At 37.3% G+C, this 17452-nt stretch overlaps 1 protein-coding gene across 1 annotated transcript; it reads right to left on the reverse strand.

Moving 5' to 3' along the window:
* Nucleotides 1–743: 743 nt before the first annotated feature.
* Pou3f4 (POU class 3 homeobox 4) lies at nt 744–1950 on the reverse strand. The gene has a single exon (XM_051179674.1). It carries the CDS (start codon nt 1896–1898, stop codon nt 813–815), a length of 1086 nt encoding a protein of 361 aa, XP_051035631.1. The 5' UTR covers nt 1899–1950; the 3' UTR covers nt 744–812.
* Between the last annotated feature and the right edge of the window lie 15502 nt (nt 1951–17452).

The raw sequence follows: 17452 nt of genomic DNA on the forward strand, positions 1-17452 counted from the left end.
CCATATAGGCACTCAGTCCCAGGGGGAAAAAACAGAAACAACAACTTTCTCCATCCTATTCTCTCCTCCCCATGCAGATTCGAAAGTGTGGGAGTGCAAGAGGTGAACATTTTTCTCTTTCCTCCTTTCAGCCTCCCCTCCCTTTTTTAAGCAATTAAAAACCCATCAGCTCAATGAAGAAATAATAATAATAGCAATAACAACGTGGAATGGTCGATTAGATACAAATTATCTCACAAATATTGTGTACAGCTTGTAGTAAAACACCGCAGACATTTAGAAACGCTATAGAAGTTTTAAAAAATGCAAAACTAGTCTATTGTAAAACAGATTTCACCTGAAATACAGCTGCTATAACCAAGGCGCTGAAAGGTTATTCATAGGCACACATCTGTCTTCCCACCCTCTCCCCCCCCACCCCTGTTACCCAGCTCCTTGCCCCTTTTAGAGGGCAACCAAACAAATCTTATTCAGAGTAAACAATATATATTGATCAGCAAAGAAGGTTGGGGGGAAATTGCCCTGGCAGCAGGGAATATGAGGTCCCCACCTGAACTGCTTAATATAATTGTGTTTCCGAATTGAGAAGTCTGAGTGTGTGTGTGTGTGTGTGTGTGTGTGTGTGTGTGTGTGTGTGCGCGCGCGCGCGTATGTGTGTTTCCTTTCTTAACATAAGTTAGAAACCCCATGAAAGAAAGAGCTAGCAAGATAGAAAGATAGCAATAATAAAGAATGTAATGATGAAAGGAAGGAAGGGAGAATGATATTCGCACTGTTCCCAGTGCTGCGGGCCACCTCTTGGCTTCCTCCAGTCAGAGATCGTGGCAGGATGCGTCTGTTTTCACAGTGTGCGAATAAACCTCATGTGGCTGCTGATCCCCTGGTGGAGTCATTCTTTTCTCTTTTTGTCTTCTATTACAGAACCAGACACGCACCACTTCTTTCTCCAACTGGAGGCTGTCTGCCAGCGAGGATATCTCCTGCGCTGCAGGCTTGGGACACTTGAGGAAATGCGTTTCCAGTACGCCCTTGACACTCACCTCGATGGAGGTTCGCTTCTTGCGCTTACGGCCCTGGGCAGCGATCTTGTCAATGCTGGTAGGGCTTCCTGTGGATGAATCAGCCTCCTCCAGCCACTTATTTAGCAGGGGTTTCAGCTTGCACATATTCTTGAAGCTCAGTTGCAAGGCCTCGAACCTGCAGATGGTGGTCTGGGAGAACACATTGCCATACAGTGTGCCCAGTGCCAGCCCCACATCGGCCTGCGTGAAACCCAACTTGATTCTTCTTTGTTTGAATTGTTTGGCGAACTGTTCCAACTCATCAGAGGTTGGAGTCTCCTCATCCGAGTGGTCCTGGCAGTGGTGTGAGCCTAGCTCACCATGGTCTGGGGGCTCCCGGAGCACTGGATGCAGGCTCTGTGTGGAGGCAGCGGCTGGTGGTGGAGTGAGTCCCCCGTGCTCCAGCATACCACTCACCGTGAAACCTGGCTGCGAGTACACGTTGAGGGGTTGGCCGCTAGAAGTGATGGACGAGTTTGGAGCTGGGCTTGCTCCCCAGGCATTCGGATGGTTGGTATGGGGCGAGTGGTGGGCTACGTGTGGCGAGCGGTGATGGATGATTGCGCCCAGTTGCAGATCTTCGCGTCCTGGCTTCACATCCGGCTGGTCCAGGGGGCTGGTGGCCAATGTGGAAGACCACGGGCCCCCGTCGCTCAAACTGGTCACCCAGTGGTGCCCGAGGGGATGCCCATTGCTGGGAACTCCCTGCAAGTAATCACTTTGGAGAAGTTTCTGAGGATTGCGGAAAGGACTTCCCTGCTGCATGCCCGCAGAGTCCGCATGGACCAGGGAGCTGGAACTGAGAATGCTGTAGGGATTCGAGGCAGCTGTGGCCATGGTCGGTGAGGATCCTCTACTAGTTATAATGTGGCAAAGGGAGCAGCTTCAGCCTTTGACATCTATGGTGCGGGGAACCAAAGCCGCTCGCGCGGGTTACCGGCACCCGCCAAAGCCAATAGCAGTGCGACTTGGCCTGGCCAGGCATAAACACAGCCAATGGTGGTGCGGGAGGCCGAGCTCACTTTCCAAATTAGGCTGGCGAAGCTCGGGAGTTTCAGAGAGACCCAAGCAGGAAGTGAATCAATCTTCAGGCTCCATTGGCTGCCTAGCTCAGAGTGGCAGCGGCTCTTTTAGTTAACCCTTTCCCCCCTCCTGAAGACTACTTTTTTTTTTTTTTTTGAGATGGAGAAGGAGTGCAAGTGAGGAGGCTAACTTTTGTTTCAGATATCCCTTTAGCTTATTTAAATTAAAAAGAAAGAAAACAAATTATAATGTCATTTTTATCTTAGTGCATAGAATTTTCAAGTTTAGTCAGCACTCTGGCACTCTGGGTTACTGCATGGCAGGAACTCCAAAATAAAATGCATCTACAAACTTTGAGCAAAGTAATGTCTCAGGTCAAAACCCAAATAAAATATTCATAATCCAATAAAAGCTATTTCAATTTATTTTGATTTTGTAATATATTTATTTATAAAAAACTAAAAATCTTTAGGAAATAGATTTCTGTTTTTTCCCCTTAAATTTTTGATCCAGTGTGTGAGGAGTTGAGAGTGTGTAAATGTAAATTTTAATGTGATCCTTGCAAGACTCAGTCAGTTTGAAGTTTGCTGCTTAATTGGGAACCTGGCTTTATATTTGCTCCCCTGTCAGTTCCCATCAGAGGTCTCTCAGCTTATGTCAGAGGCACTGCTTGTTGAAGCCCGCAGATGTCTTTCACACTCACCCTAGACACTGCCGAAAACCTGCTCCCTCACTCCCAATAGGCAGATGGGAAAGTCTTCATCATACCATGCCAACCCATTGTTGTTCCCTTGCAAAACTCTTTGAAACATTTACATTCTGCTTCCTTGCTAGTGTGAGGGAAATATTAAGAAACGTAGTTCCTCTACTGTTCTTTGAAAATTTAGAGAATCGGAGAGAGATATAAGCAGAAAAAAGACAGGAGAGGGAAGGGGATCAGAAAAAGGTAGCTGGGGGGGGGGTAGAGAGAGAAAGTGGAAGAAACCCCTAGAGAGAGATTTTGGTGGATAGGCATCTTGCACAGCCTTCCCACTCCTCTACAGCTGCCATAAAGCTTGAATTAGCTTTCAGCCTGGGACCGGACTCTTTTCAAATTTTGATTAGGGGAAAGACATAGCCTCCTAGGCTTTTCGGAGTTAGAGAAGAGCAAGTGCATATGCTCCAGAGCCTCATGCAAACGTGTTGCTTGCAACCTGAGTTGGGGAAAATACAAAGATTTTAGAATTATACTAGCTGGGGAAAGACAATAAATACACAGTACCTCACACCAAATCTGAAGTTTTTTTAAAAAAAAAAATGACCTTTCCTTCAGTAATTTTGAAGGCAACCTAGCTGTGTAATTATATTTGCTCTTACAGAAGACGGCATCAGAGTGCCCTTATTGGTTTGAAATTCCATTAAATATATTGCAAGAGCTCCTAGGTTAAGCTTGATTTAAATTTGCATACATTTTCATATATTTAGCTGAAATAAAAGAAGGCTTGCAGCTACCAGAAAGTCATTAAGGCATTAGTTTCTCTAAGAAGACAGATCTGAAGAAAATGCAAGAAAATGAGAAAAAAAATTAAAGCAAGGTGAGCTTATTCTGCCATTCCTTTATATAGCTAAGAAGCATCTATTTCATGTGAAACTGATGATTATTTTTATGACAGTACAAAGTAATAGGAGCAGGGATTGGTAAATGTAAATGTGCATTTGTTAGGTGAGAAAACCTGGCGTCTGTTTGAAATCTTTTGCTCTCAAAGACAAATGCTTAGTAATTATTGTCAGAGCAGATCTTTCGCCATCCTCCCTGCTTCACCCTGCTCCTCATTGAAATTGTAGGTTCATTTGCCGATGCCCTATTGTAAGGGCTTATCTGCTTTTAACCTAGAAATCGATTCATTCCCTCTGCCTCTCTCTCTCTCTCTCTCTCCCTCCCTCCCTCCCTCCCTCCCTCAGTCTTTTCCTTCCTCTCTCCCTCCCTCCCACCCTCTGTCCTTCCCTCCCTCCCTCTTAGACTCTTGTGCGCAGGCACTCTCTTTCTCTCCATCTCTGTGTGTCTGTTTCTATATCTCTTCTCTTTTCTGTGGAGGAATGAGGTAGGCTGTTTCTTACTGCTGAATGTATGCGTCATTTTTTTTTTACACAAATGCAATCCAAATTTGCCTGAACTTATGCTTCTAAATAATAAGAACTCATTAAAATCAAACAAAAAGAAGTTTTCGGTGCTCGATTAGACTGCCTGTTTGATGATCGTTTTCTAGTATTTGTTGGGTCAGCTGAAAGGTCAGAGGAAATGTGTTGAAGAAACCGTATGTGTAAAACTCAGATCATGATTATTGCCATGTTGTTGGTATGTTCCCCACCCCCACCTAGCAGCTGCATTTGGGTGAAAAAAAATTGCTTATCTCAGTCTGGCTGTTAAGGAGGTGAAGATAATTATCATCTAATAAAGCTTTTTTTTTTTTTTTTTTTTTTTTTTTTTTTGTGAAAAGGGATCCTTATCTAGTTCTGACTTACATGAGTGTTTGTAGTCCACATTACTCTTAGTTGTGCCCTTGCTTTGGTAACCGGCTTTTTCTAGAAAAGCAAAAGGAGCTCAGACCATTACTCTCCAGTCTAGAGGTAGGAAGAGGGTAGTGAGGAGGATACATCTACACCCAGGAACAGGTTTTTCATAGCCCTGTATTCTACCCTTTAATTTCAAGATTGATGTATATTAGGAACAGCAATCTGTATCATCTCTTTCCTTTTTACTTACTTTCCCCCTTCTTCTCTTGCATCTTCTCTCCTTTCCCCTCTTCCTCCTTCTCTCACTTAAAATTGTTTTGATGAATATAAGTAATGCCTATCTTATTAGGTGCAGTTACTCCCTGTGGCATCTATAAAAAATCCTCCCTGGAATATGACATATTTTTCTTTTTGAAGAAAATATCTATATGTAGTCAAATCTTCTTGCTCTTCTAACTAATCTACTAGAGAGGTTTCCTTCGCCCTCTCCTGTCAGTCTAACTTCCCAAGTGTAACAGATGCTGCTCTCAAGCGCTCCTTTCTGTGGCTTCTCTTTATTCAGCCTTGCATATTTCTCCCCATGATCTGGGTTTCCATAGAGAGAGGAATAAAAGGGGGGACCATGGTCACAAATCCCCTGCCCCATGCAAAATAAAAGAGCCTCATTCAATAGACGACCCTGTCTGGACATGGGAGAAAAATAAGTCCAAGCGAAGCTACTGTTGCAAAGAGCGGGTAACTTATTTTTCATAGACTGCAATTTGCCTTAAACTCCAAGTCACCCCTACCAAGCTTGATATATCTCCTATATCTCCGGCATCTAGGCTAAAGAAATACCTTGGTGTGCTGCTCACCCAGATCTTGAAGTTCACTCCTGGTCCTCACTCTGATTCCCCTATCCCCTCTAGAGCTAATGGTTTGAATTTTATGACAATAGCTATCAAACCTACCAGGCTGGGGCAGCTAAAAGTCGCCCTACATAGGAACTAGGCTTTGAAGTGGAGGGACTGTAATTGTCACCAATCCACTTTCTCCAGCAAGACTGTAGAAGTTTCAAATCCTGGGTCATGCAAGCACTGGGCAACATTATCATTCCCTGTTGAGTTGTTTCACACTCCAGTTTCCCACCCCACATTTTTCCATACCCCTTCATTCTTTTTCAATGGGGGCAATACAATTCATTTTGGAAAAGAAAGTCAGATTTGCTTGATTTATTTTCGTTTATTTATTGGTTGAGGGTTTCAGATGGCTTTCCTTCCTAACAAAATTAAAGGACACAAGTTTCTGAGTGTCTTTGCAGAGGCTCAATCCCTCTTGTTTCCAAGTAAGGAAGGATTCACAAAAGAAATGAAGCAGATTAATGTGGTTCAGGTCTCGCTCCTGTAGAAGCATGCTAGCATGGCTCCAGCTGGGCAGCCTGCATCCAGACTCATTCTAAAATCGCCCCAGCCATGGTGACCATGACTCTTTCAGATTTAATATTTGAGTGTAGATTATGAAGCATTCACATTATGTTTACAAATTGGGGAAGGGAGGAGAAAGGCTGTCAGGAGCTGAAGCTGGCAGAGGGTGGGGGTGGGGTCGGGAAAGGAGTCTAAAAGGCCATATTTCATTGTGTGCAATATAGCATGAAGGTGCAGACAGTAGGATGTGGCATATGGGCATGACCTCTAGGCCAAAAACTTCACTTTCACCACAAGTTTACTTTGCAAACAGGACAAGTTATATTGGGTTTTCTAGGGACAAGTGCACATTTTCTTTTTGAAAGCTAGGAGCTCAGAAAGAAGTGGAAACAATTGAACAGCTTCCTAAAGCAGCAGGGAAAGAAGTGTCCCCCCCAGTATCTGTACATTAAGCTCAAAAGACATTTTGGATGGGAGGCACAGCTACATTTCAGAGCATCACGCTGGTTACTGTGGCTCCTCTTGTATAGCCCACTCCTTCCTTCCTTTTCTCTGTCTTGTCCTTTTTTCCTCCTTCCTTCCCTTTTCAGCTTTCTGTCTTTATATTCTTTCCTTTTTAAAAACTATGACAAGGTAAGGAGCTCATAATATTCTGGGGGATAATTTCAAGTATAATAATTGAGACAGCAGTGGTTAATACCAATGACTGAAATGCAGTAAGTTCATTTTAAGGGTCTCTGTTGTCTTTTCTTGAATGTGAAGTATCAGTAGCATGCTATAGAATTGGTAACAGATACAGGGTTAATGTACAAAACTACAATGTTATTCATGGCAATTTTAGTATGAATGTCAGAATCTGTGAGAACTAGACATTTGCTAGTTAAATTTAATGTTGATGAGGGAAATGCTATGGCATTGTGTATCTGAGGCACAGACAGGATGGTTAGAATCTAAGAAGAGACAATAGAGACGCTGGCTGCTTAGGGAAATGATGCTTGTTTCCGCAGCTACATTCCTAGATCTCCTTGACCCAGTCTCAGTTTCTCCCCTGAGGTCACTCTTCTCTTGCTCATGCTATTGTCGGTACATGAACCCTGATCTTATGGGGTCCCAGGGAATGAACTCTAGGGAGACAAGACTGTGTAATACTCAGCATGGCTATTACCCTCCCATTAGGAATTGAGGTGTCTAAGAATAATTGTGAGGGGGTTGGCTGGCAGTCACTTGTTTTGCACTGCTAACTGAGTCTAGCTTTGTGAGACCCAGTTGAAAGTTTTACAGAATATCGCTCTTATACAGAATTATTGTTCTATTTTTGTTTTATATGGAGTCAAAGAATGATACTATACCTAAATGGCAGAAATATATTTTCAATTTAAATTATTCTATAAAGTCAGAAATGGTGGATTATAAGAAAAGTAGTTCTGTATGCATGATAAATCAGAGGACATGTACAGGTGATCTATTATTTTAAACTCTATGAACTGATATTGGAAGCATCTATACAACTCAACTAGTTGAACAGTATTGCTTTTAAAATAAGTATCTTTAGTGGTTACTAGAGCTTCTGAAAATTGAAATTAATTTCTTTTTTCATAACCTGATTAAGATTTTAGCATGCGTAGTTGTAAAAATGCTATGGTTTCACTCAGAAATTCTATGTTCTCTACCCTTATACCCCATCCTTATTGAATACTATTTATCTGAAATGGCTAGCATTCCTTTCACCCGAGCATGTATTGAAATATAGGAAGGTTTGTTATACATAGAAATATTGACTTCTTATGAAAAATCTTTAGTAAATAATTTGATGCATGTTCAGGGATAATATTACCATTTTTGGAGCCACATAATAGGGGAAACCAAAGGATCTAATGTAGCCAGATATTATAGCTTATACATTTTAAAAATATTATCAAAGAAAGTGTAGAAACAGAACAATATTGAAGGCTATGAGATAAGCATATACACGTCTCACAGAGAAGCATTGTTTGTGGGCAAAATACACTTTGTAAAGACAGCTTGGGAACTTGTTTAAAACAAGAATATCAGTGCTCTCACTTCTGCCAGTGTTGTGTTTGTTCTTGGAGAAGGGATACTGGCTTCTTGGAGGTTCTTAACACCGTCTTCTGTAATGTTTCTTTGCACAGATACTACTTTGCTCTGGCTCTGTATTTGTGGACTCAATTTGGCTCCTTTACTTCAGAAGAGGTTAATTGAATCTGATATTTGGTTTCTAGTTCTTACAGATACATAAATTGGTCCATATACATTGGCACATGTGCACATGTAGACACATGTCTGTGCATTTCATATTCAAAAACTTTTAAAGAGCCTCTTTTAAATACATAAGAGCTTAAATGGCTAGTAGAAGAACCTAGCCCCACACTAGGTCTTCTTACTTAGTGAATTAATTTGAGGCTCACATGCTGCATATTCTGGTGTTCTGGCAATTTTAAGTTTATTTACACCAACATTAGGAGAGCTACAGGTAATGATAATCATAGAACTGATCTAAAGTAGGAGAATAATCTGGGAAGTAACAGGACCCTACACTTCCTGAGGATCTTTGCTGTTACCCTGATGAAATAAAGTGACTTGGGCTGACCTTAGCTTCTGAACATATACAAAAAGAGGTAGTTGGATTTGGTGCTTCCTTTAGGGGTGTGAAATGGTCATGGCTATTGTGAACATTCAACTTAGAAATCTTAATTTTGTCCATTGTAATTCTTTGTGTCAAACGAGTTCTTTTGCAAAAACAAGACAACTATAAGAATGAATTTATTTTGGTAGTCACTAGCAGCCATGACCCCTTATTTCTATGTCTCTAATCTTATGTTTGGAGTAGAATCTATAATGTAGAGACTGGGCTGATTTCTTTCTCCCTATGATGGAGGAATGGGTTAGGAACCCAGTGCCTTTATCAAAGCCACTGTGATGTTCCAGGGTCTTTTAAACATCTTTTTGTCTTAGATCGGTCTTGCTGAGAATCTTTGTTCCTGAGCAGCATTGGCATCTTGCAGTGCAAATTGATACTAGGCCTAAGTGCACCTGAACTCAATATTTCCCTCTTTAGGTAAAACACCCAAAGTACAGCCTTTTCCCCCCAAGTAATGCAGACTAGCCACAGAAAGATAGTTTCTCCAGCTCTGCTGTCTTAGTTTTCCCACCTCCTGCCAATGGGGATTCCCTCAGGAGAACAATATTTATTTGAGTGTTCACTGTGGTAATATCTACTAAGATTTTTTGTTCAGGCACTATGAAGTTAATTTTCTCACATTGAAGTCAGCAGAATTTAAACCTTATATCTTCCTTTAAAAGCGAAAATTTCCCGTTTTTAACTATTTCTGTTGGATGAGGTTCCTTAGATGATTAAGGAAAGATGTTTAGGATAAAGTAATTATCAAAGCTCAAATTTCATTTGTACATTCTATGCAAATTTTAATTCACTCAAATAATAGTGAAAATGAATGTTTTTTTTCCTCTAATCTATACTGCGTACTTCCAGTTTAGGAGAATAATTGAAAATTCTATTTTAAGTAAATCTATAGTTGAATCACATCTGTTTTCATCATTACCTTTAAAAAGAATCTATCCCCGGGTGTTTGATGTAAATATTAGTTATGCCCCTCACAAATAAATGGATTCCAAACATCTCTGTGAGTGTCTTTATGTGTCTATATCTATGCCTGTGTGTGTGAGAGAGACAGACAGACAGACACAGAGCGAGATTAGAGTTGTATCATTTCACATTGAAGAACAAACCTAGTTGTAAATTTTCTTGAGTAATGGTCTCAATTCTGATTATGAACCTTAGATTCACAAGAACTGAATCTTAGAAATGGAGAGGCTTGTTTTTTCTTTTAGTTTCTAGTTTATCTTGGGTTAACACATTTATCATGAAGAGTAGTATTTGAGCCTCCACCTTTTATATGCACTGTCTCATAATTGTATTCTCAAACATACTCTTTGTACTTCCAATATTGTTAAGGAGTATGTTAACTTTTCGCATTAGGATGGAAATAAATTACAAGAAACAAATAGAAACACTTCTGGAAAGAGGATGTTTTTCCCTGGAATGTTACAAGTGGAAAGAAAGCAAGCTTTTGCAGAACACGTTTAGTGAGATGCTGACTTGCATTATTGATATGCTTTCTCCTTTCATGCCTTTAAAAGAAATTTCCTAAAAGTGAGTTGGATATAAAACTGTAGCTATTAATCCATGCTACCATATTTGAAATTAATTTCATTTATATATGCTATGAAATACACAAAGAATGAAGTTATTCGAAGGGATGAAAACATGGTAGGGACTGATACAATGATGTTTGGTGTAAAAAGAAGTTCTGTAAGATTTTATGAGCTTTTAAATAGTCATTATATACTCTTCCAAATCTTTTCCTGGACATGAAAATGAACTCAGTATTGTCTACAGCATAGCAATGATCATTATGTCTTTATGGAAGATGCTTGCTATTGGAGGCGATTGTTGAAAGTAAATAATGTTCATTAAGTAAGCGAACACTGAGTGATGATAAATGTTTGTTGAGAAACATACATTGAAATGCTCCTAGTTTTCATTCTCATACTTGGACACTGTTTTCAGATATGTTTGATTATTTCTCATTTGACATATCTGCAAACTGCTTTAAAATGACTAGTACTGTATAAGTACATTGCAAGTAAACTTAGTGAATTAAGATGATTCTGTATCAGTTTAATTTATGTTTTATAGTTAGTTTAGCATTCTGATTGGATTGCCTCAGTAATGTGAATTGCCTACAGCTGCTGATGATACGGCTTTAATTCTGTTTTAAAGGTCATGTAAACATGTGCCTGTAGCATAAGGAATGCAAATTCAATTCCCTTTTAATGTTTCCTCACATTCACTTCAGAACCTCCACCTAGAAAATTAGTGGGATTTATCAAACTATTTTAATGTTATGGCTTCGTTAAAATCCTCTTTCAATGCTTTACCTTTCCTTTTGCAGGGTAAAGAAGTCTTCATCTGCTTTACAGAATATAGTTCTTGCAACATCCATCATTCATACTGGAGGCAGAAATTTTTTTTTTTTTTGTTAAGAATCTATTTACTGTTCTAGCACTTTTACTAAGAAAGAACTGAAAACTTCATTAAGGCTCCTTTTAGCTAGAGGTAAAAAAAAGATACAAAACAAACTAGATATTCTAACTAGATTTTAGAATGTCATAAAAGCAGGCTATTATTTAGGCAGGTAGGAGCTTCTCACAAAAATTTTATGTATTTTTACATTATGTGCACAAATGAAAACAAAATAACACATAAATTATGATTTTCAGGTTCTATGGTTTAAATGCAGGTTGCTCTGGGGACAGTTTTTTCCTTAACATCAATTTAACATTTCAATTTCATATTTATTCCACCATACCACATTAATACTTTAAAAAAAACCATAAAAATGAAAAGTTTTTAACAGATATCTAATTTTTAGTGGAAGCTAAAGTTATGGGAGAATGAAAGTAGTGGGGTTTAAAAAGAGATTTCAAATGAAGTAGACGGTTTAATAGGATGCTTGAGGTGGCACCACTTTAATTTTCTATTTATATCTCTATTCTTCATATTTCATTAAACTGAAACTTTTTGCCTAGAATTTCATCAGGAGATTATATTTTCAGGTACCATTCTTTGTAACTCAGATTGGCCAAATGATGAAAAGTTTTAAAATGACATATTTGGAAATATATTTGTTAGTATTGTAAAAACAAAAAAGAAACAAAACCAAAACGAATATGATCAGTGTAAAATGAACTTTTATTTGATTTGGGGGAACATTAGCTAAAAACATGAACTTTAACTTTGCAAAGTTCTGTTCTGTGTCTGAAAATAAGGTATGTTCTATGTCTGTGTTTTAAAATTGAATACTATCCACAAACATGAAATACCATGATATCCACAAAGGAAAGGGCTGTGGTCGTGAACATTTTACAGGCTTATTCTAGTGGTTGATTTTTTTCAAATAGTGCCTCTGGCTTGCTACTCATAGACTTGAAACACTCTGTTTCCTATTCCCCTTTCTTAAAAACAGAACTAAACACCCAAACTTTATATTTAAAACCTAGAGAAAATGTTACTTTTTCACTAATACCTGGGACTTTGGCATTATAATGTTGCACTGACAGTTTTTATTTGATGAAAAATTGTCATGAAAGTAAACATCATATTTGCCTGTTTTATTTTTTTCATTTTGGAATTAGGAGTTTTGAACATTAGACTGAAATAAATAAGTTTATAATTTCCATGCTCACTTTAAAGTTGTATCAATTTGATGTCAGCTTATCAGATAACACTGCATCCACAGGTGTCAGTTTCAATGCAAAGATATACTTTTTTTCTGATGGTGATATCAATATGTGTAAAGTAAGGCATATAGAAACTAAAGGCAGCCATTTAATCTTTTTGTACCAAAAGAGAACACTGTTCACCATGAATAGAATGTATCTCAGGAAAAAGCTTTACCTCTAGTTAAAAAAAAAAATGTACATAAAAATATAAAAAATCAACCCCATCTCTATCCTGTCAGAAAAAAAATTGAAATTTCCATTCTACCTAGGTTGTTAGACTTCACTTGAAAAAACAGTTAATGGCCATGTTTCTTTATGTGTCATATGTATACATCCATTCTGAAGATAAATCACAATGCATTTAACTGCAGTTATTTTCAGATTTCCTACAATTGCATCTAATTTTTAAGATTTTCTTAACATAGCTTTCCATACTGAGAAATGACACTTCCTACTTATGTTTTGAGAATGAATTATTTAAGCACAAACAAGTTTTATAGAGGTAATTTGTGGGAGAATCTTTTAATTTTACCATTATTACTATCTGATTTCAAATATGTACAGGTCGAGTGACTTAATTGAAATAAAAAACAGAATTATAAAGCATCTGTGATTATCTCATGTCAAATCTTTGTATAATAATACAAATTCTTTATCTATTCAGAAAGATTCTTCACACTTACTTAAAATCAACTTCACTAGAATAACTGAGAGAAACAATGTGCTTGAAACAATGAACCACAATTAGACATTTCCTAACAATGTATGTTCTTGTATGTTCTACTATGTGTTATTCTTCGTTATCTTCTTATATCTGAAGTTCTATTCCCACCTCCCATTCCCTCCACCCTATGTATTTGATCATTTCTCCAAGTCCCTTGGCTGAACCAATCTCTTTTCATGCAGAGGATAAAAAGAGAAGAACTTCAAAGTAGGTTCAGGTAATTAACAGCTGAGGGGAATATAATCTAAACCATAGGCCCTGCTTTGCACCCAGGCTGGCTCTCTGAGCCAGCCGGCAAGGGAGTGCCTATTCCCTATAGCATCTAAATCTGCTTCCTCTGAACCGCTCTGCCAGGCCTCCAGTTATCACATCTGCATTTCAAACACCATGGCTCTGGCATTAATTATTAATTAGCCTACAGTCACCCTAGAGGATTCAAGTTCCAGTCTGCACATACTTATTCATTGACCTCTATCTTAGTTTTTGTTGGAGAAAAAAAACTCAGTAGAATGCTTAATAATTTCCTTTCTATTAGACCTTCTGTTCTAGTTTCATGGAAAGGAAACAGTATATTTTCCAAGTGGGAATAATCACAGAATAGCCTCCAAATTTGTTTATAGTAAAATGCTGTCAAAAGTTGAGATCTATAGAAGGAGTGAAATGATTTATAGACAACACTGAGTGTTGAAAGCTAGTATTTAATGTTCAACAAATTGCCTGTCTGTTGTTTCCTCAATTTGAGAGATATGGGCATGGGACAAATCCAAACATTCTTCCATTTTCAGGGAGAGGCACTGTGGAGGTTGTAACTGTATTCTATTCTTGGGTAAGACATGTGATAAGTTAAACTGGTTGGAGGTATAGTTGAAAACAGGGATGCCCAAACAAACCAAAAATACAGAATAGATTTCTTAAAGGAAAATTTCCCAATCTTTGGTTTGATTGAAAAGTGAAGTTATAGAACTCCTTTGTTACTAGTAAATATTGTGTGTATGTTGAATTGCTGTACCATTCCCAACAAAACTTAGGACATACATATGGAAATTTTTACAAGATAGCACAGAGAGAAATTAAAGAGTGGTGGTCATAGTTAGTTTTATATCTCACTGCCACTTACTAATAGGAGGTTTTAAATCATTTTTAGGAAACAAGGGTGACATTTGACTCCACTTCCTGAAATTATCATGAAAATTAAGTGTTAATATCTACCAAAATATTCATTAGAATGGCTAAAAATAACATCTAATAAGTGCTATTTCTTGCCACATGGCATTGCTATTTTTAAAAAGATTTATTTGTTTGTGTGTATGAGTGTTTATCTCTTATATATGTGTGGTGTTTGCAGATATCAGAGAGGGCATTGGGTTCTCTGAAACAGGAATTATGGATGTTTGTGAGCCACCATATGAGTGCTAGGAATCAAACCTGGGTGCTCTTTAAGAACATTATTTTATTGTAATATTGATATAATTTGTCTTAATTTTATTTTATTTCAATTGTAATTTATACTAAAAGTCCTTCACACTATGGGCTCTTAAAAGAGATTTGATACATCATGGCCACTACTATAATGTTATTATCTTGTTGTCACCACCTCTCACTTTATCATCATAATCTTTCACTAGAAATATGCCAAAACTTGTGAAAATACTGCATGATAAATTGATTTCTAAGTAACCCAGAGAACATTTATGGTGTAGGCCACTTAAAACAACAATCATGTGTCTAAAACTCAACAAAAACCCAATTAATATACTGAGAAATGAAAACGTTCAAGTTATTATCAAAAGAGTTGTATGGTAATATTACTATACACATTGAAATGAATTAGTTTATCAGAAACCTAGGCTTTGAGAGTGCCTAAAGAAAAATCTATTCTACAACATATCTTACTATTTTTTTTAAGAAATGAAAGCTTGGTATTATAAAAATAGAAGGATCTCTGAATATAGAATAGATTATATTATGGCTCAAATTTTACCTTCACCATTAGGTTTAAAGAAATGCCATTCAATCTTTAATCTCATCAGTACCAAAATCATATTTGGGTAGTTTTTCTAAAACTGTACTTAATGTGTTGTAGATTACTTAGTGAAAATTAATTATTATTATTATTATTACTGTAACTTTTGATAAGTTTGTGTTTGATAGAAATTTTACCTGTAAATGACAGAATTCTCAAAATATAGTGATTTGAATGGAAACATTTGTATTATACTCTCAAGTTTTTGAGAAAATGACAGTGAGCACAGTGATATGCTTCTTAATGGCCCAGGGTAATCATGAGGATTTTCAGCTCTGTGTTCTGCTATCATGTGGTGATACCCTTGGGCTATTGGTATGTTAAAAACTGCAGTTTCTCCTATCCTCTAAATTGTTCTAAGTTATGTTTTTACACATATTTTCCAGACTTTTCTTGCCTATAGTAGCCTACTGCTTATTTTCTTTACCTCTTTCCTTTAATCTGCTTTATTTTAAAAAAATCTTACCACAAGCCCCCTCCAGCCACACATATGCTCAACAATGCCAGGAATCTGCAATGTAATTTACTGGATACAATATCCATTCATATCTAAGGTTTCATTTGACAATTTAGAAAGCTTGGGCTTAATAATTCTCTGTTTACAAATGGGGCAATGGCGAATCCAAAATTTAAGAGAAGTGCCTAAGGTTTCCAGTCTAGAGCAAAACAGTTTCAAACTGCTTTTAGGGTGATGTTTGTAGTCCAGATGCATCAGATTGAGTTAAGTGGAAATGACAAAGTGGGGCCTCATTTTCTTTCCGGAAAGTTCAAAGACTGCTATTAGGAATTGTTATTATTCCTGTGGAAGACTTAGATATCAATATCAATGTAAAATTTCAAGTTTAAAGTATGCATATATGGAAAGGCAACAATAAGCATAAAAATTGTATATGAGAAACTTAGGATTGCAGAGAAAATCGTGTATAAGCAAATGAGTCCCCAGATTTTGTTTTCTTCTGCCTTACACCAATTGGCTTCTTGATATAAGGCAGAAACTGTGAATTTAATCTTAACAACATGCTTGAATTTAGAGAAGGAAAGCCAAATCCAACTCCAAAGCCAGCATTGGTTTACATGAATTGGGACTAGAGGAATACTAGATAGTAAAGTGAAATACATTTCTGTATAGAAATAGTTTATTAGAATCAAGTATTTTTTACCATAAATCAGATTCCTCTTCATTAAGTAATTGTTTCTGGAGAGCTACCTTCTCTTCTGTAGGTACCTACATGTTCAGTGTCTTTTGGCTATTTGAAGATATATGTTTTTGTTTTCCTGTAAAGGCAGTAACAGAACACTTCCCCTACCTTTGAGAGGTCTCCACAAATCTCATGGGAACCAATTTGTCGGATGACTTGTCATTTCTCTTCATTAATATGTTTCTATTGTTCAACTCGGATTTTGATCAACTTAGATGGTATCCAAGCTTTTCTTCTCCTGTAGATACAAATGTGAAATCCCTACCCCAATGTAACACATATCCTGCTTTCCATAGTGATGTCAATACATCCTTGAAGTACACTGGCTGATTTAGTTCAGAAGTTTTTTCTATTGTCCAGTGTCTTTCTGCAGCTGTCTTTCCTTTTTCATTGACATTAAAAAAGTCATATGTTAGTAAGGCAAAAAAAAAAAAAAGATTTTGACTACTGTATTTTGACAAATCAGAGAACTTATATCTACATTTTGTTATAAATGGAAGCTCACATACCATATATAGAAGATATATATTTATATATGCATATTCACATATACATGAATATTGTTCAAATTCAAAGTAATTTTATAGTAACTGCTGCATAATTTTTCAAGAAAAAAATACTGTGAAAAGAAGACATATAAATAGCTATCAGGTATATGAAAAAAATTCACCATCATTAAGCATCAGGAAAATACAAATCAAAACCATAGAGAGATAGCATCTCAACACAGAATGATCATAATAAAATGATAAAAAAATGATGATGCAGATACAGAAAAACAAGAACTGTTGTTAAACATTGGTGGATATGTAGTTACAGCAATTAGACCAAAGTAGACACTGTGTATAGAAAAAGAAGTACAGCTACCACACCTGTGCCAGAAAGGTGGATCAGCAAGTAATGTTCTTGCTGCCAATCTTGATGTCTTAAGTTCCTTTCCCAGATTCCACACAGTAAAAGGAGAGAACTGACTACTGTAAATCAACTTCTGACTTCTAGAAATTTTTTATGTTGCTGTCTCTGTTTCTCTTACACACACACACACACACACACACACACACAAACACAAAAAATAAATAAATACATAAGTAAATAAACTACTGTAAGATCCAGAAATTCTATTACCTAGCATGTCCAGTGGAGATGAAATTAGTATGTTGAGGCAACATCTCTAATACCATGTTCATTATAGTACTATACACAAA

The sequence above is a fragment of the Phodopus roborovskii genome, unplaced genomic scaffold (genome assembly GCF_943737965.1).
Source record: "Phodopus roborovskii unplaced genomic scaffold, PHOROB, whole genome shotgun sequence".
Lineage (NCBI taxonomy): Eukaryota > Metazoa > Chordata > Mammalia > Rodentia > Cricetidae > Phodopus > Phodopus roborovskii.